The sequence below is a fragment of the Candoia aspera genome, chromosome 1, assembly GCF_035149785.1.
Source record: "Candoia aspera isolate rCanAsp1 chromosome 1, rCanAsp1.hap2, whole genome shotgun sequence".
NCBI classification, from domain to species: domain Eukaryota; kingdom Metazoa; phylum Chordata; class Lepidosauria; order Squamata; family Boidae; genus Candoia; species Candoia aspera.
The window spans coordinates 79,298,336-79,317,963 of record NC_086153.1 but is presented as its reverse complement, the minus strand read 5'-3'; the positions used below and the strand labels follow the sequence as shown (position 1 = coordinate 79,317,963).

Genomic DNA, 19,628 nt, shown 5'->3' with positions numbered 1-19,628 from the left:
GATAACTTTCCACTTGAGAACTTTTTTTATGTTTTATTGTAATATTTGTGTGTTTTGGAAAAGAAAATAGTATTTACAGGTGGCTTCTTTTAAAATATAAAAATATAAAGCAGGAATGTATATGAAATGTCAAATTTTATTGTATTTGCAAAGTATTAGCTTTGAAAAAAGAGCTGTTTGTAGTTTTTAAAATGCCTTATTAGTATCAATTAGATTTCCTCTATTTTTGATGTAACTAGAGCATTTTAAGTATAGAATTTTAAATGGCAGGACTTTTACAGTGTTTACATACAAGTGCATTTTCTTAGTGTCCTATATGTGTAAAATAGTTTTTTTTTTAAAAAGGAAAAAGCTGGCTAGAACATTTGGCCTTTTCCTGTTTCCCATGAACGATGCCTACTCTTCTAGACTTCAATTTAGTATTGCTTTGTATCATGAAGCCAAGAAGTTCAGTGTTGTTTGTAAATAGAATCATTGAAAAGCAATAAAATTTATTGAACAAAAAACTTGTTTGGCCCGTAGTTTGTGAAACCAAATGACAAATCAAATTTCTTAGATTCATTTCTTTTAACAGTCAGTTATTAATAATCACATTCATCATTACTAGTTGCTTTGATTGCTTGCACATGGGAGAATACTAATGCTTAATAGCAGTCAGATACTGATATGGTGCACTGACTGTTCTCAATTCTTTTATCAGGTTCCAGAAATCGTTCATCATTTTGTTTTGTTTTGTTTTGTTTTGTTTCTTCCATTGACTGCTACTAACCATTAGTTATATTTTTATTTCTATTTTTCCTTGTTAACCAGTTTTGTGGGACTGGGCTTCTCCTTCATATGTTCAAATCATGATACAAGGCTGTCATGATTTTTATTGCATTCTGTAGATGGTGTCAAGCAGTATGTCAGAATTAAACATGCTTGTTTTTATTAGTTGTGATTAGTTTTCATGTTGTCATTAAGCCGTCACTAGCTGAAACTAATCTCTTCTCTATCTTTCTTTCTTTTTTTGTTTTTTTGTTTTTTGTTTTTTTGTTCCTAACCACCCAGCCGCCACCGGCAACTAACCTATGACCTTCTGACCTCTGAACTCTTCACCCAATGATGACCTGACCATGCCTGCCTGCTGATCAGTTAACTGGTAATCGCCTTTGCTTGTCTGTCTTCAGTGCAGCGAGCTGAGGCATTTGTCCGTTCGTCTTACCATCTAACAAAAAGACAAAGAATTTGTTGTCCTCCAACTCAGCTTTTTTTCCCTGTTTGGGTGAAAGTGGTTCTAGAACCTGCACTGAATAGTAGTAAAGCAATAAGGTCCAATTCATCCCTCCGCACTGATCATCTTTTAGTGTCCCACCCTAAAAATGGTAAGAAGGGCCTCGTTTAAGAGATGGAAGCAGATGTCCCTTAACTCCCTGATGTCAGAGGCAGTTACTGTGAGACTTCTAGGAATCTTTCTCTTCTCATAAAGAAGTCAAAGCTCTCTTTGAATGTACTGTGTGATGATGCATCATGCATGAACCTTTGGTCAGGGATGTCATTGGTGAAGGGATTCCTAAAAGTATTCAAAATTTGACATGCAGTGTAGTCACTACCAATGCCCTCAAAGGGCAGAAGATGCAGCCTTTTTTATATTACCTGCCAAATTGGGTGTTTTTAAGGAAAAAAAAGTGCCATGAAAGATAGGTTACTGAATTTTTGAACCACATCAATGCATAAAAAGACAGCAACACTATCGAAGCTAATGCTGAGATACAGTTCTTTTACTATACATCAACTTCCTTTTAAAAATTACATGAGTACAAGGTACATGCATTATGTGTCACATTACTGGGCAAACTGTTCAAATATTTTTTTAAGCCTCCCTGTATGGAGTAAATTCATAAGGATATAAAAGCCATGCTTGCCTATTTGCTGTATACATGTAATGAAATTGTAGATAAAGTGTAGTGCATTGAAACAAATTGAAAAAAAAAGTAGATACTTTTACTATACAAGGGTGCTGGTGCAGAAGAAATATATATTTTTGGAAATGTAGCATTTTATACTTTCAAGTGTTATAAAAAAGAAAAAAGAACAAAGAAACCCTTTATTTCATTAAATGATTTTTTCTGGTGGTTGTCGAGAAACAAAAGACCAAAAGAGCCTTTTTGTCTTTCTTTTTTATTTTTTAAGTATTGGAATAAGTATAAAGAAAAGAAAGTGCCTTATTTTCTTCATGGTCATTTAGTCAGGTGTGTCGTATTATCAGCTCCTCCCTAAGACAGCAAGTTAATGCATGCCACTCAGTCGCCCAGTATGTGAAAAGAAGCTGTGAGGAAAGACAGATGAGTTGACTATTAAAATTACCTGGTTTTTGCCACAGCATGATGCAACTTTGCCAGATCCTAAACTGTGAAATAGAATTGTTCCACCAACAGCCAACCACAATATTTTTGTAACATGTTCCCTCTTCAATTGTAGACAATATATTTTTATAATACTTGCTCAGCCTTAAACCAAAGGGTTCTACGATGCAGTTTCATTCTAAATCAAATTATAAGATTACAATAGTTATAGAGTAGCAAGTGTTTGGGGTTTTTTTTATTATTATTTAGAGACTGGTTTTCTTTTTTTCTGATTGAGATAGATGCAGGAAACTACAAGAGAACTTAAACTTGCTCTCATATAATTTTGTCCATGACTAAACCAAACATTAAGATTGAGCATGTTATAAGTTCTGGGTGTTTTATCTACAATGCCAAGTAGAGTGTAGATTTGCATAATTTTCATGAAACTTCTACTTGATGAATGTTAACTACTGGTTGCGCTTTCCATTAAAGGAGGATATACCAATGTACCATCTTGGAAAATCCAGCTGTGGTTCAGTTTGAATTTTTAAAAGAAGTTCGTGTAGCTGAATTAGTATTAATTAACACTTTACGCACAAACGTGAAGTATAAAATTAATGAGCAAGTATCAACATGGTAATGGCTTTGAAACAAATTGGCAAAGATCAGGTGATACCTTGCCCTTTACATTGTGTCAGCTTATTCTCCTAAAAACCTTCACAGTTTCCAAATCAAAGGTCAATAGTAAGTTAGGTAAGAGGGCTTATTTTTTAAGCATCTGCATGGTGACTTTATCAACATTGTGTCTCACCTGGAAACAAGTATCAGTTTATTTACTATGCAATAAACATTCATCTTTTTGTACTCAGCTAGCTTTCCTTTTCTGCCACTGGCTTTGTCTTCCTGTTACATAACATTTTTGTTGTTTTTTAATTTGGTTTTACTTTTGGTATATGCTGTGCCATTTTGATTTTTGTTTGGTTGAATAAACTTGCGACACTCAAACATTTTGGAGAGAGAATTGCTATAATGTTACCAGTATTTGATCCAGTTTCATCTCAACTGTGATAAACCTGGACATTTTTAGATGCTGATCAGAGGTCTCTTCTTGGGAGAAGTGTGACTTCTAAAAGTAATGTTTGTTCTGAAAAAAAAAAGTTTGAAACCTTGGTTGATAACACTTTGGATCAACTTAAAGCATGACTTTTGAATCTCTGAATGCCTTGGTTCTCAGTATTATCATTCTTTATTGAATTTTTCTTTCTTAAAATATGTAGTTTAAGTCTTTTTTCTGACAGTATTATGTAATTTTTAGAGTGGGTATATGGGAGTGTCGCTTGTATGTAACCGTACAGATGACATGTATTTGTCTATTCTTTTATCTTAGTTTGATGCTATGTATGTAACATAACCAACCTATTGCCTATGAGAAACATGTAAGATAATGTATTTACAGCCATTGTTACAAGTTTATAATGTATTTTTCTATCTTGTTTTATATGTATGTTATATAACATTCAGAATAATTTTTTTCCAGATTGAGAAAAGGATACAAAAATGCAAAACCCACAATTTTGATAACTGAAAATTGCTAATTGTTTTGCAGTACTTTATTATTATATTGGGAGTGTTGTCTTTCTTAGGCTTTTAGTTAGCTACTGGATTGAATACATTAAACATTTGGGTTTTAGTTGGGTTTTTACATAGCTTGCATTTTAATTCTTTGGTTCTTTGCTGTTTCTATTAACCCATAGCATTATTTTAATAAATGTTATAATACCAACCTACTAACTTTGGACTATGTCAGTTTATTAACCATTACATGTTTAATTGAATAAACAAGGAAAGACAGAAGAATGTAAGTTCTCAGTTCTTGGACTAACCCTGAAGAACGTGACCACAGATAACACGTGACTTGTTCTATGTTGTTTGTTTGGCTGACATTCTGCACACTACTATTGAATTGGCTTTGGTCATTCTGGAATTTTACCTTGTGGGTAAGTGCCAGTAGAGTGGGGAACAAGTAGCATATTTGCGGGTAATCTTCTTGTAGAGCCTTGCCACTCGCCTTTCAGCATCTGCATTACTAATTCCACAATCTCCTTTTCTAAAATAATCACTGTCATCTCACAGTAAAAGGGGCAAAGATACCAATATATTGGTATATAATACGTGCCCAAAGAAACCAGTTTGATTCTTTGTTGAACCTTTATGATACATAACATTCGGTTTGATGTGAATGCTCTGATTAAAATGATAGTTCAGTATCTTCAGTATCTAAACAGTGTTATTGTACACATTTCTGAACGTATCTAAAGCAAGAAACAGACCATTAACTTAGCAGAATCCTTATTTCTCCCAATTGCATTGTGATCCTAAAGGTGATTTGAAGCAGTCTTCAAATGACAAGTCTCAGGTAATTAAATTGTCTTAAAGTAGACTGTTTCTTAATAAACAGTTTTAAAATTGTGGGTTCGCTGCTTCTCGGGCTGAACGTTTCTTTTTTAATATCTATGGTTTGTAATGCTTAAATGCCACCATAGTACAGGTCAAAATTACTTAAAGTCAAAGTAGGACATTTTCTAATTACCTCAAAAAGTATATTAAGTATCCATCTTTAAAAAAAGTCTAACTTTATTTTGTATGCTTATCCATGGGGATAATTGCTTGCAGAAGTCTGTTGTAATAAATTGTTCTACAAGTTGTTCATGAGTAGAGAACAGTTGATAAAACGTGGCTAACATGGCCAATTCATCTGTTTTCAAATTAGATTTAATATGTTTCTGGGAGACCTATTTATATGGAAGAGCATTTGTTTAAAACATTCCTTTCTATGAAATACTTCAGATAATTTAGGCAGTAAACTTATATCCATTTATGTCATATTAATAAGGCTTAATTCTGAATAGACATGCATAAAATTGTGCTATTAGAAGCACAATATGGATATTGTTGTTTTTTTAAAAAAATGAAGTCAATTTTTTCATTTTTAAGAAAAATAAGATTTTGTGAACACAGTGGCATGTGAATCAGTTTCTCTTCCCATTAAAATATGTAATACATTGAAAAAACTATTTCCTTAATACTATGCAGCATAAACTAAAATTCACCATATATTAGAAGAGTCTGGAATAGAATAGATTTAAACATAGGGTTTTACCAGCTTTGAATAATATAATAAAAGAGAAATTATTGAAATCTAAATGAATTCTAGTTAAATGTCCAGAATATTCAAGCTTGTTTCCTAACAATGTATAATAGCAATGTGCCTTATTCAATATTGCAGGATAAAATGTAATAGGAACATTTAATATCCATTAGCAGCATGCATGCATGCATGCATGCATAGGTTTCTGAAATTATAGCCAGCATGGATTAACCAGTATCTAATACTGAAAATTAGGTATATTTTATATAGCCACCACTCCTTATGTTTTTGATACAGAGGAAGAAACCAAATGTTGCAGTGGTCAAATAGTATTTTTTACGCATGTAGAATGAGAAGCAGTTGACAATTGCTTATACCTAAAATTACCTAAGACCCTTTTAACCTTGTAAGGCTGGGAAAAAATTACATGTTTCATGATAACTTTTCATACCACCAGTCAGTGTCACACATGGTTTGATGAGATGGCAGTTTAATTATGTAGTTAATTAGGTTGATAATTATCTGAGGTTATAGGATTATGAGTCAACAAGTGTAACATTAAACTTTCACATTTTTAACATAACTAGCTTAGTTTCTAACAGTTAATCCTTTTGGAGGAAAACAGATCTTTCCTGAGATGAAGATAGATTGAAAACAAAACAAGCTATAAAAATCTTGCTGTAGCTAGAGTGAATATAATATAAAGGATATGTTTTTTCATAACAGTACTTTTCATTTTGAAAAACAGCCATAATGTGCAGCTTAAAGAAGTCAGACACTATACATCAGTATTCTAAATATTAGAACTTTTATCTAGCCCTTCCATTCAGAGCAAGGATCCAGCAGAGAATTCTCACTGGAGGATGATGAGGTGTAGTTTTCTCTGATTCCCTTTTCCCCATATCATTTCCCACATGTTCTAAGCATTAGAATCTTGCAGGAACAGTGTGGGTGATGCTTAGGTTTCGTGGGATAGCAGAGTTCTTTTCAGTTAAAATCTGAACATGATTATGGTTCAGCTAAATTAACACTAAAGTTACAATTGTATTTAGACTGTGATTTTGCTAGTAAAGTGGAATGTAAGTAAACTAATTTCATTTGATCAAGTAATAAATTGCCAGTATCACTCTTTAGGAAGCCACAAGACCATTTGTTTTGCTGCAACTAATATCACTAGGACTTCAAATATTTAGCAGCAGTAATAGTACTTTAGGCTTACATTTGCAAATCACATTTTTCAGCCTATTAGGGGACCACTGGAATCATTTCTGATGGAAATACTAATTGAGAATGGTCAGCCACTCAAGAATCATGTAACGGAATCATCTACAGACCATCTGTATGTTGGCATAAATTTCTGCAATACATAGAATAAAAATAGCCCACAATTACAGAGTACACCTCAATCTTTTTTTTTTTTTTTAAGATACTCTGTTTGGAATTCTGTATCTTTTTCAGGTATTCACAATTGCCAGTCAAATATTTTATGTAATAATCAATGTTGAATCAAACTGGTTAGAAAGGAACTGTGCTCCTGGTTCTTTTTATGCTGCCAGCTAACTAACAGCAGGTGTGAACATCCTGCCTCAGAGGTGGGTATTTGAGAAGCAGTAGATTATTTATTTGCAATAATCAGTTCTTGATACTAGATATCATGACAGTTGACTACTAATTGACTCAGAATCACTCCCAAAAGAAAGGTTTGCATTTGAACAACTTCAAGATTTTTAAAAGATATAAATATCCTTTTGAGTTGTATTATTTGAATTTTGTATCCACAACGTAACATGTATTAGGAAAACTGGATGTTGTCCAAACACATGTAAATAAAAAAAAAACACCTGTAAACAATGTGCAATGAAACTGGAAAGTACATGTGCTTTATCTTTAGAAGCCAATGGACAGCATACAGGGCTGCCATCACTTTTATACTTTGAAAAATCAAATTTTGTTCTGTATGGAACTGTATGGCAGAATAAAGAATGTACATTTTGCACTCTTTAACTGTCATTAATGATTTTGGCACTTTAATATATCCCAGCTTTCTATGCCTGGGTTCTTAATACTGTTTCACTGTAGGCTATCTATGAGTGGCTTGTATCAGATTTTAAACACAAATAGAAATGTCTGTATAACAGTGAAGGGTTCCTATAGGGGTATCTCAAACTAAAGATAAAATGATGTGAAATCCAGTGTAAACAAGAATAGTTCTGTTTTGCATAGTTTATGAGCAAGAGAAAAAAATGTTGCAATTATTCTGTGGGATATTATAGGTGTACAATTGCAACATTATAGGTGGATGTTACATATCGCAAATGAAAAAGTTACACATTTTCTTACATTATGACATACAATTAGAGAGGGTTTAACCATTTGATAAAGGTATTTCTCTTTGAATTGTCCCCCCCACACCTCTCTGAATGTTTCAAGTTTGAGTTTTGATGGTCTAATTTCCTTAAAATTGCTACTGCAGTAGCACTGTGGAGAGAGTATATTAAAAATGACATCAGCCCGAGGAACTAAGTGGACATTTTTAACTATATGAGCTATTGATGTTTCATTCAGTGTATTAAGGACATACCATGGTTGACCTTTAGAGTCTGCTTTCCACAATGATCTTCATTTACTTAGAGTGCAACCTTGCATCTCTACCCAGAAGTAAGTTCCATTGAGTTTAATTAAACAATTCACAGTTAAGTGTGTAAAGGACAGATGTCCCAAGTTGTCTATTCTTTTCTGTAGAATGTAAGCTTTTCTAGTTTCAGTTTCTTCTCTTGGATTGCATTTGTTCCTAATGGTCTCATTCCTGTTTTGTTTAGCTATCTTTACCATTCTTAACACATTTAAATAAATATTTTTAAAATTCATTCCTGCACTGAATAATGCTCCTATATTAATAGGAAGTGGAGGATATGATGTGTGCTTCATGGTTGCTTATATTTTGCTCTATAGATTACAGTCTGCAGTTCCTCATACCCTTTGGTCAAAGCAAAGTAACTGAGGAACTTCACTTTCTTCCTTTGTCATTTCCTCACATCATAAAGGATGCAGTTAATCATTTATCCCATTGCTAACGTTATTCGATATTGTTGATACCAGTTCTGTCCCTGACAAGCTATTAGAAATCTGTTCAAATAGACCACATCTCCTCCTCTACCATAATAAAATTGGCAACACGTTTCAGAGGCAAGAAGACTCAACTGAGATTTCTGATGCTGCATGACTACCACAAATGTGTAATCTTTGGCAATAGGCTCAGAAAAATACTTGGTCTCAACATGTGTTTCTTTTTGCTGATCATTACTTCCATTATCTTACCTAGGTTACCTTAGGCCAGAATTGTTTTTCATTTCCTTGGATCTGCTGGCCTTCACTGTAACTGAACTGCAAATATTGCTGTGCAGTAATCTAGTTTGAACTTCTATTCCAACCAGGCGGGTGGGGGTGGATTTTGGACAAAGATGTAAATGGAGACAAGGCTTAATTGTGCAAAAGTCTGAACATTTACTCATGGAAAGGGGGAGTGATTTTCTGTAGCTTAAGAAATGATATTTGCTTCCCTGGCCCTTGAAAGACCCTAATGAAATTCCCTTGAAGGAAGCAACCAATAAAGAATATAGATGGAAATGTTCACAATATCATTAAATCATTGCATAGCTTCTTGCTTGCTTCTAATCCCCCATAATTCCTTTATCTATGCGAAGTGTCTTGATATCAAGAGTACAATGGCTGGATCTTAGATTTAAAAAAAAAAAAATCTCGAGTACGGTTAGAAGGTTTCTTTTCCCTTCCAGTTTGGCACACTCATTTAAGAAAAGAGAGAAATGTTAATGAACATTTGTCTTCCCAGCGATATACCAAGTATAACAAGAAGCATTACATCTTGATGAGTGACAGTACCCTAGATAATTCTGGCTTTTGTGTTTTATATTACTGGTAACGCAGCTATTACTTGTAGACACAAGGAATCCTCCTCAAAACATTGGGATTCTGCTCAGATTTTGGAAAGGAACAAGTTAGAAGAGTCCTGAAAGGCACCCTGTGGAGATACCAAGTTAATTTAGATCCTGAGGAGAATAGGGCTAGTCAAGCTTGGGGGAGCCATGCCCTGCATGTGAGTTCTGATTGTGTGCAGTTCAGCATTCCAAAAAGTAAGGCCAGGATTAAAAGTAATTTTTATTTAAATAAAGTTAATATGATTACCTTCCATGTATTTATTTATTCTGTCATCATAATGGTTTGGTGCTCACTTTTGGAAGTGTTCTGGAAGCTTCACCCAATGCTTTGAAGGATCTGTAGGTATGCACTTCTATTCTATAGACTTCATTCCTGAATGGAGTCTGCGATCTGAACACACAGAAGTTCTGCCATCATGTGCCAAGCCATCAGAACACTTCTTGTGCAGCCTAGATTCTTGCTGATAAGACCTTTTTGGGAGCAGGTTACTGGCATAAATGTTTGGAGGTGAGACCTGACAAGTCAAAGTTAGTCCAGGGTAGGAGAGAACTGTGAGAAAGACTCAGAGTATCTTTGTCTTAATTATGCTAGATATAAGTTGATCTGGAGAATTACATTGGCAAGTAATTCTACTTTTAAAATTCTGTTACATTACCATACTAAACGTTCATTCCAAGAATCCAAGTAGTTTCTGTTTCCTGAGTTTGTCAACCTCAAACAGTTTGGCATTTGGTAATCTTAGTCCCCACACTGGGATTCCCAGGTATAAACAGGATAGTTCTTGCTTGGCTTGAAAAAGATCACATTGATGATAAACTAAAATCATACGTTTCACAGCATTAAGAACAAATCTGTCTTTGATGGGGAGGGAAAATCAGATTTAATACTGTGCGGCACTAATAGATCAAAAGTCAAAATGGACAGTTGAAGGAAGTATTTTTTAAAAAACAACTTGTTAATATGTTCTACATTTATTAATTGGGGAATATGCTGATTTTCCAGAGAAATCATAAATTAGGATATGGTGTCCAGGCTCTTTAAGGATCGAGTCATTTTCATTGGTAGGCTCATTATGACATCTTCATTTTTTTACAAATTAAATGTGCTTTAAAATGTTTGCCATTATTTGAAATGTCAAACAGTTTTTCCTAATGTTTCTCACAAAAACAGAAATAATTGAAATTGGGAGCAGGTAGATATTTAAATAAGATTTTCTCAAGTCTTGGAGGAATTCAGGTATGGGTGTTAGCCATATATAGTCCTACAGTTGTAATCGAAATTATTCAACCTCCATTGCAAGTCAGGTTGATCGTCAAAATGTGCAGACTTGGGATTGCGTGCTGCAGCCGCCGCCTTCAAATCCCACCAGAGATTTTCTATGGGGTTCAAGTCAGGTGACTGTGATGGCCACTGTAGAATCTTCCAGGACTACTTCTGCATCCAAGTCTTAGTGGAATTTGAGGTATGCTTGGGATCATTGTCTTGGAAGGTCCAATGACGCCCGAGCTTCAGCTTCCTTACAGACGGCATGACGTTTTCTCCTAGGATTTCCTGATACTTCAGTGAATCTATCTTGCTGTCCACACGCTGCAGGTTTCCAGTGCCAGAGGATGCAAAGCAGCCCCAGAGCATTACCAAGCCACCACCATGCTTCACTGTAGGCAGAGTGTTCTTTTCAGCGTATGCTTCATTCTTCCTCCAGACATACTGCTGATCCATCAGGTCGAAAAGTTCCAGTTCTGTTTCATCGCTCCACAGAACAGAATCCCAAAACTTCCGTGGCTTATTTATATGATTTTGAGCATAATGGAGCCAACTTTTCTTGTGCTTTTGGGTCAGTGGTGGTGTACATCTTGGTGTTCTGGCATGGAAACCTCCTGTGTTTAGTACGCGCCTTACTGTGCTCACTGGAACCTCAGTGCCTGTTGCCACCAAGTCTTGCTGCAGGTCTTTTGCAGTCACTCGAGGGTTTCTCTCCACCTGCCTTCTCAGAAATCTGGTTGCAGCCATTGACAGCTTCCTTTTGCTGCCCCTCCAGGTAGTGTAACCACTGTTCCTTTAACTTGGAACTTGTGAACTATGCTTCCAATGGCGTCTCTGGGAAGATTCATTGCCTTCACTATCTTTTTGTAACCTGATCCTTGTTTGTGAAGGGCGACGATCTCTTCTCTTACCTTTTTGGACCATTCTTTTGACTTAGTCGTACTGTATTTCTAACATGCAGTCAAATGTGACATTCATCAAACCCCTGGCCAGTTCAGGTATTTCATGTATTCCAGCTCAAGCATGCCTGGTGCAACTAATGAAGTTTTGCATACTGTATGTGTGCTGTTGTGACGGATTCTATTCAGGGGGTTGAATAATTTTGAGACTGGAGAAGTCATTATAAGTTGCATTTTCAGTTGACTTTGGGGACACCACTTGAATCATTTGTTGTGTTGAGCTATTTCACTAGCTTTTGTTTGATTTGTTCATTGCAAACAGCTGAAAGTCTGTACATTTTGACAACCTGATTTGCAATGGGGGTTGAATAATTTTGATTACAACTGTATTTCTGCCTGTCCCTTCTGTTCTCTTTTGTGCTTTGTCATTCAGGGGTTGAATTGTTTTTCTAGTGCCTCTAGAAACTCTTTTTGAAGGTGTAGACTTTTAGATAAGTGGCAGCCTAGAGGGGACAGCAGCTATGGTGTGTGGCGAGAATTGGCAGAGGAACTTGCAGAGACAGGTTGAAGGAATTGTGGGAATGCTGTCTGCACTGATCAGAGACAGCAGGCCCTGCATATTAGTTTTTATGACAAATAGCAGCCATCTTTGCTGCTGGACATAAGTTGCCAGTGCTGAGTGACAGGCACAACATGCATGCTTATTCTTGGTATCGCAGTCCTAGTCTAACAAGATTGGAAAGAGACATTTTCATAACAAAATACCCTTTATAGCTGTAATGTTTCAGAATTACTGGCAGAATATTGCCCAAGAGTATTTTCAACTTTATATTTTAAATTTTTGATAGGATTTATCAAATCCTATCAAATATTCTGTAGTAACCTTGATAGTTTTGCTACAGTGGTACATGCAGGTAAGGAAACAAGAATTTAACTGCATAAGATTTGCAAGTTTTTTTTTAAAAAAGTCAAGATAAATGTTTATTTACAAAGATACAAATAAAAATGAGTTATTTGATTATTTGTTTGTGAAATACCTCTAATGTTCTATTAAAATGAAATGGTTTCTGTTTTTGAAGCAGCTGAACTTTGAACTGAAACTTATCAATTCAGTGCCCCTTCTTTCATTCCAAATCATTTAGTAGCTGACTTTGCAGTGGAGGGCAATTTTTTCAGAATCAGGTTAGTTTTTTAGGTGCTATCAAGTCAGGTTTGACTTTTTGATGTCTGCAAGGATAAATCCTTGTTATCCTGATCGTGTTTTATTGCTAACTCACAGCTCTTCCAACATTTCAGTAACCTCTCAGTTGCATTCATCCAGCATATCCATTGCCTTTCCCTTCTTCCCCACTACATAGAATTGTTCTTTTCCAAATGCATCATCTATTCCCTGATCAGAGATAAGATGACAGTAGTTGTTGCACACTAGTGATAATATGACTGCAAATGAATAATGTACAAATCTCACACTTAGATTGATGTGTGTGCAACAGTTTTGTGCATGGAACTCCTAGTTTTGGGTGATCCATGCCCAGACTAAAACATACGTGTTTTGGATGTCATGGACTGCACACACAACAAAACAATGTCAGATACAGACTGAAACGTAATTGTGGCAGAGGGTTAGGTTTGGAGGAGGAGGAAAGGGGACAGGGACAAGGCTGAGGTTTTCTTGATGGTTGTGTCTACAAATACTGGTGGCAGAGTCCAGGGAGGGAGGCAAAGGAAAATGCTGGAAAAGTCAGAGGACAGATAAGCTGGTGGAATATGCCCCACTGGGTGCTTGTTCCTTACTGCTGAATTTACCATAGTAAGGAGCAGGTGCACAAGCCAATATTTAATTGATAGTTGAACTGAGGCAAGGGAGGAAAAGGAAGGAGCGGGTAAGATGATGGGTTGGAGCACAAGCCTCCTGTAGGCAGAAATGGGGTGATGCACACCAATCCACTCCAGGACCTCTCTATATTTTGTTCTGGCTAAAACGCACACACTAAGATGTTTCTGCTGAACCATACCCAATTGAAAATTTCCAGAACATGATTGCTTTTTTCAGGTCTGAAAGAGTGTATTATCCATCTCATGGAGTGGTTGGTTGGTTATGTGCCATCAAGTCATTTTTGACTCCTAGTGACCACATAGATAGATTTTCTCCATGATGACCTATCCCTAACCTGTTCTTTCAGGACTCCCCAATGGTACTGAAATCTTGTTGCTTGGTTATAGGTTATAGCTAGGAATATTTGTGGTTATCCCAAATCAATACACCTATCATAGATTTTGTGGCAAGCCAATAAAAATAATGGCCACACCTCTTTGCTTCATATGTCAAGCCAATATGTATATAGAGTTGTTGGGAGTCAGGTGGCATACGAATTTGATGAATAAATAAATAATTTTATCCAGTGGAATATGAATTCCAGTTTTGCTTAACTTCTTCACTGTTGCCCATTTATTTATTTTCTATCCCACCTTTATTATTTTTATAAATAACTCAAGGCGGCAAATGTACCTAATACTCCTTCCTCCTCCTATTTTCCCCACAACAACAACCCTGTGAGGTGGGTTGGGCTGAGAGTGACTGGCCCAAGGTCACCCAGCCGGCTTCCATGCCTAAGGGAGGACTAGGTTCACTATTGCCCATGTAGAGCACATACTTTTTTTCACCATAAATTCATTTACCCAGGACATAGAATAATAACAAAGGTGTTTTTAAAAATACTTGATTCAGTTTAAATTAGTATCTACCCTTTCAAAAAGGATTCTACTATAGTCTCTCTCAGATCTTTAGAAGCCAAAAACAAAACTTGAAGAAAATGGAAGAAGGACTAAAGTACTGCTGATCAAGCTAATAGCATAATGAAAATTCAATCAATATTTTTATATGGAGGGAATGATCTCTTTTTCCCCATATGGGGGCATCTGGGGTACTACCCAGCTGAAAAAGCTGCCTAATTTTCAATTAAGTAATTATTCTTCGTTGCCACAAAAGGCAGGATTATATTCATGTAACACTGCTTGCTGGGGGTTCAGCTGAGCCTTCTGGAACACTGTTGTCAAACCTAACTGGTAGTCTCACTGTTGGCAAACATTGACTTTGCATTTTAAAAAACTTGGACAGCAATCCCCGAGCATCTTCAACTTCCCTTGGGGTTGACGAATGCGGCAATAGATAATTCCAAGATAAGCATCTCACGCAGCTGCTGCATAGTTGAATCATGAATTGTCCTTTATAATTCTCTTTCACTTTCACTTCTTAAGTTTTAAGGTCTGAAATTCTTGATTTAGTTTCCTATTGCTCTTCCACTCGCCTTTAATATACATCACTTTTACATTCTCTTCTGCAAGGAAGGTTCCCAGAGCTGTATATAAAAGAAAACCGCAGCCAGTAATTAGCCCTTGCCTTCAAGGGAGCTATCTAAGCGACAGAAAGGAATGGGATGGGGGAGGATATATAAAAGGATGATGGATCTAATTGTTCTCAGGTTTGCACAACCTATAAAGTAGGCTGGGCAACATTTCATGGGCCACACTTCCTTTAAAATCCTGGCCAAAGCTGTGGAAAATGGGCCATCACAGTGCTGTTGCATGAATGGGCAAAACCTGGGGGAAATTTGGGGATAGGTTTTGTCCCAGCTAGCATTGCCAAAGGTGAGGGATACTAGCAATAAAGGGCTAAAGCACATTGGTGACTTACCAACAACAACATAAAAATAAAAGGATCTTAGCTATCCTCCAAGCATCTGTAGTAAAATAATTTGGCAAAAATATTTAGACATGATGGAATCTTGTATATGCTTATTCAGAAATAAAGTTACCTGAGTTCACTGGGGCATTCCAAAGAAGTGTAAATTTGCACTTTTCTAAAAGAACCTATTTTTTTCAATTTATATGGCCACCCATTTCAAATTCATGACGAATTCATGACAATATTTAAAACAGCATAAAAACAAAAAACAATTAAAAACAACAACATACACATAATCCACAGCCAAGATAAAAAACACCAACACATATCAGCACAACTATTGCACAGGTTCAGGCACAACCTGCATCCCCAGGCTCAGTGATAAAACCATGTATGAAAGGCCAACAGGGTCAGGGCTGATCATTCTAGGGGAATGATGTTCTAAAGGGTGGGTGCCATGACAGAAAAGTTTCTCTCCCTGGCTCCCACCTGATGACATTCCCTAATAAATGGGACCTGGAGCACGTCTCCCCTGCTGGACCTAATGAGATGGGTAGACGTAACGGGGGAGAGGCAGTCCCTCAAAAAGCCAGGCCCCGTGGTGTGAAGGGCTTTATAGATCACTACCAGCACCTTGAATTGGACCTGGAAGCATGCTGGCAACCATTGCAGCTCGTGAAACAGCGGTGTAACATGCACTGATCAAAGGGCACACCTAACCGTCCGTGCAGCTGCATTCTCCAGCAGTTGGGAGTGGGCAGCACAGTGTTGCCCTGGTTCTCCTCCTTCCTCCTGAGCCAGTTCCAGTTGGTACTGATGGGGGGCAGAGGTCCAGCCTCCAGCCACTACTTTGTGGGGTGCCACAGGGTTCGGTACTCTCTCCGCTCCTATTTAACTACATGAAGCCACTGGGTAAGGTCATCTGGTGGTTTGGGGTGAGGTATCTTCAGTATGCTGATGATACTCCACTTTATACCTCTACCCCAGGCCATCTGAGCGATGCTGTGGAAGTTCTTGGGGGTTCTCGTGGACTCATGGTTCCTGCTTGAAGAGCAGGTGGCAGCTGTGGCTAGGAGGGCCTTTGCACAGTTTTGTGTTGTTCATCATTTGTGCCTGTTCCTGGACTGGGAGGCCCTGCTTGCCCTCATTCATGCCTTTGTGACCTCCTGATTGGATTACTGCAATGCACAATACATGGGGCTGCCCTTGAAGAATATTTGGAAGCTACAGCTGGTGCAAAATGCAGCGGTGCAGGCAGTTAATGGTGCTGCTTATTCAGTGCATGTGACACCACTGCTCTGCAAGCTGCACTGGTTGCCAGTTTGCTTCTGGGTGCAATTCAAGGTGCTGGTAGTTACCTTTAAAGCCCTACGTGGCTTGGTTACTTACGGGACCATCTCTTCCTGGTGGTCTCTACCTGTCCTATTCAATCCAACAAAAGCGGCATGCTACGGGTACTGTATGCCAAGGAGTGTTGGCTGGTACGGCGCCATAGAAGAGCCTTTTTTGCTGTGGCACCCACCATCAGGAACATCACCCCTTCCTTCCAGCCTTCCAAAGACCTGCTTCAGGACTCAAGCTGGGGCTCCAGATGTGTAACAGAGCCTGTTCCCTGGCTGTGTTGAGGGCTTTTTTGTGATTCTCTGGCTGCTAGGTGTTTCATTTCTTGCTTAGTTTATATTTGTACCATATATATTTTTATTTGTTTTAATGTTGTGTGCTGCCCAAATTCATGTACTGAGATAGGTAGCTACATGAAACAATTTAATTAATAAATACTATATTCTGTATGACCTGTAGCTTCTGAATGCTCTTCAAGGGCAGCCCCGTGTGAAGTGCATTGCAGTAATTCATTCAAGAGGTGACCAAGACGTGAGTGATCATGAAGAGATTGAGTGACTGTGAGAAGACCTCATGGTCGAAGAAGGGGTGCAATCCCTGCACAACATGAAGTTGTGCAAAGGCCATCCTGGTCTCAGCTGCTACCTGATTTTTGAACAAGAGCCATGAGTCCAGTAGGACTCTCAAATTGCACACTGGTTCTGTTTTGGGTAGTGCAGCCCCATCCAAAAGTAAAGATGAAAGCCCCCAGAATCAGGAGTCCCTAATACCCAAAGCTACCTAAAATTCTTGTTAGGGTTGAGTTGAAGCCTCTTGTTCTCCATCCAAACCCTGCAGGCACTGAGAAAGAACCTCCATAGCATCACCTGGGCATTCAGGAGTGGGGATGTAAAGTTGGGTATCATCAGCACACTGATGATACCTCACTCCGTGCTATTGGATGACCTCATCCAGCAGTTTCATGTAGATGTTAAACAGCAGCAGAGAGAGTACTGAGCCTTGTGGCACCCCACAAAGCAGGAACCATGGGCAGGATCCCTTCCCCACCATCAACATCACCTGCAACTGGCACAGAGAAAGGAAGAGAACCAGCACAACACAGTACTGCCAAATCCCTGAAGCCGATCTAGAAGGATATTACAATCAATGGTATCAAAAGCCACTGAGAGATTAAGAAGAGCAAGGAAGGATGCACCCCTCCCATCCTGCTCTTGCCAGAGGTCATGTACAAGGACGATCAATGCCATTTCTGTCCCATACCCAGACCAGCAAACCACTGCCTCCTTAAGAGATGGTAGGATGATTCCCTCTCTCAAAGAATAATTTACCACTGCTAAAACCCAACATGTCACCTCCTGGAGGCCATAGCCAACCAGGAGAGGCATGGATTTGATACACAGGTGGCTGAGCTAACAGTCATGAGAACTGTTTGTAAAATTTTAAAAAGTTTTCAGCCTTAGATTCACTATTTGGGAAATCTAAATGTTTCTTTTTGTATTTCTATTCATGGGTTTAAATTTTGCCTTTAAACAAACAAACACACACACACAGTGTGTGTGTGTGTGTGTGTGTGTCTGTAATTTCCCCTCTAATATTTTGAGTAAAATGCCAAGTAGTTATTCTCCAGCTGGGAGAATAGGCAAATAATTATTTCAGTAGATAAGCAGAATTTAAGTAGGCTTTAAAAAAAAGTTTATTCCATTAGTTTTTATTTATTTATTTTTAAAGTCTAGGCCAGTTTACATGTTTGCCTAGTTAAGAGTTAATTTCAGAAATTTCTTTATTCATCCTATGGTATTTTCAAATGTGCTTATATTTAGAACTTACACTTGCATCTTTGCACTTTCAAGGGAAAGGTAAATCTTTTCTTTTCAGCCATTCAACAGTTTGTTTTGGTTTTGCTCAATAGTTCCCAGAGCTGTTTCCTTTCCTTTCCTTTCCTTTCCTTTCCTTTCCTTTCCTTTCCTTTCCTTTCCTTTCCTTTCCTTTCCTTTCCTTTCCTTTCCTCTTTTTACTGCACAGCATGAAATATTTTATTTCTGTTTGAATTATAGCAAATGTTTCTCAGTGTGCATTTTTATATGCTATCTGGACATTTTAGGAGTTGTAATCTTGGAAGGTACCAGTTGGAGAAGGCTGCATAAGGCTTCCTGCTCCCCACCCTTAGAGTGAAATACCATAATCAGACTCATTCAGATGGGGGGACCATTGATAGACTTAGCTGAGATATTTAAAAAAGAGGCTGCTTGAGAAAACTGATCTTTCAGAATTCCAGTTTGAAGTTCATGACCTGCATATCTAGGATTAGAGCAGATCAAAACTTTAGTGTCTCATAGATTTGTCTATGTCTCTGAGAGGATATAATAAATATACTTGGGTGAGATTAGTTTTTTTTTTCCAAATCATAGTTTTATGCAGACATGGAATAGAGTTGTAACATGACATCTTTAGGCTTCATTTTAATAAGGAATATCACAACTTAAAACTTGGGCCTTTGGATGTATAGGAATCAGGGGTGATTTTTCTATTTTAGTACAATTTGCTTTTAAGCTATGTGCTTTTCTTAGCACATTTACCTTGTGCATTTTCAGACACTAGCACCCAAATTTATTCTGCTAGTACAGGTAGTCCTCATTTAGCGACCACAATTGGGACTGATAACTTAGTCATTAAGTGAAACGATCACTAAGTGAAACTGCATCTTACTTCAGCTTTCCTTTGCTTTACAGGCCAGTGAAGGTTGTAAATGTGAGGATTGCTCATAAAGTTTATCACTGTTGTAACTGCTAATGGTCGCTAAATGAGGTGGTCACTAAATGAGGACTATCTGTACATCCCTACATACAATCTGTGTAGTGTGTGTTCCTCCATTCAGCTGAATCTTATATTTTCAAGTTTCTGAGAACAAGTCCATAAAGTCTGCAGAAAATAATTGGAATTTCCAGTATTGACATGTTTTGGCCCCAAAGTCCCATTGCTCAGTGAATGTGATCCTGATCATGACTGTT

General features: G+C 37.5%; 1 protein-coding gene across 6 annotated transcripts in view; it reads left to right on the top strand.

Annotated features, from left to right (window-relative positions):
- The window catches only part of QKI (QKI, KH domain containing RNA binding), a 123,009-nt gene extending 117,978 nt beyond the window's left edge, over window positions 1-5,031 (top strand). For all 6 annotated transcript variants that reach the window (XR_010068244.1, XR_010068242.1, XM_063307733.1 and 3 more), the window contains one exon: window positions 1,051-5,031. Coding sequence is in view for 4 of the 6 variants with exons in the window: in XM_063307733.1 (XP_063163803.1) it covers window positions 1,051-1,067 (17 nt within the window). In the remaining 2 variants the exon portion in view is untranslated. The remainder of the gene's footprint in view (window positions 1-1,050) is intronic.
- The last annotated feature ends 14,597 nt before the right edge of the window (window positions 5,032-19,628 follow it).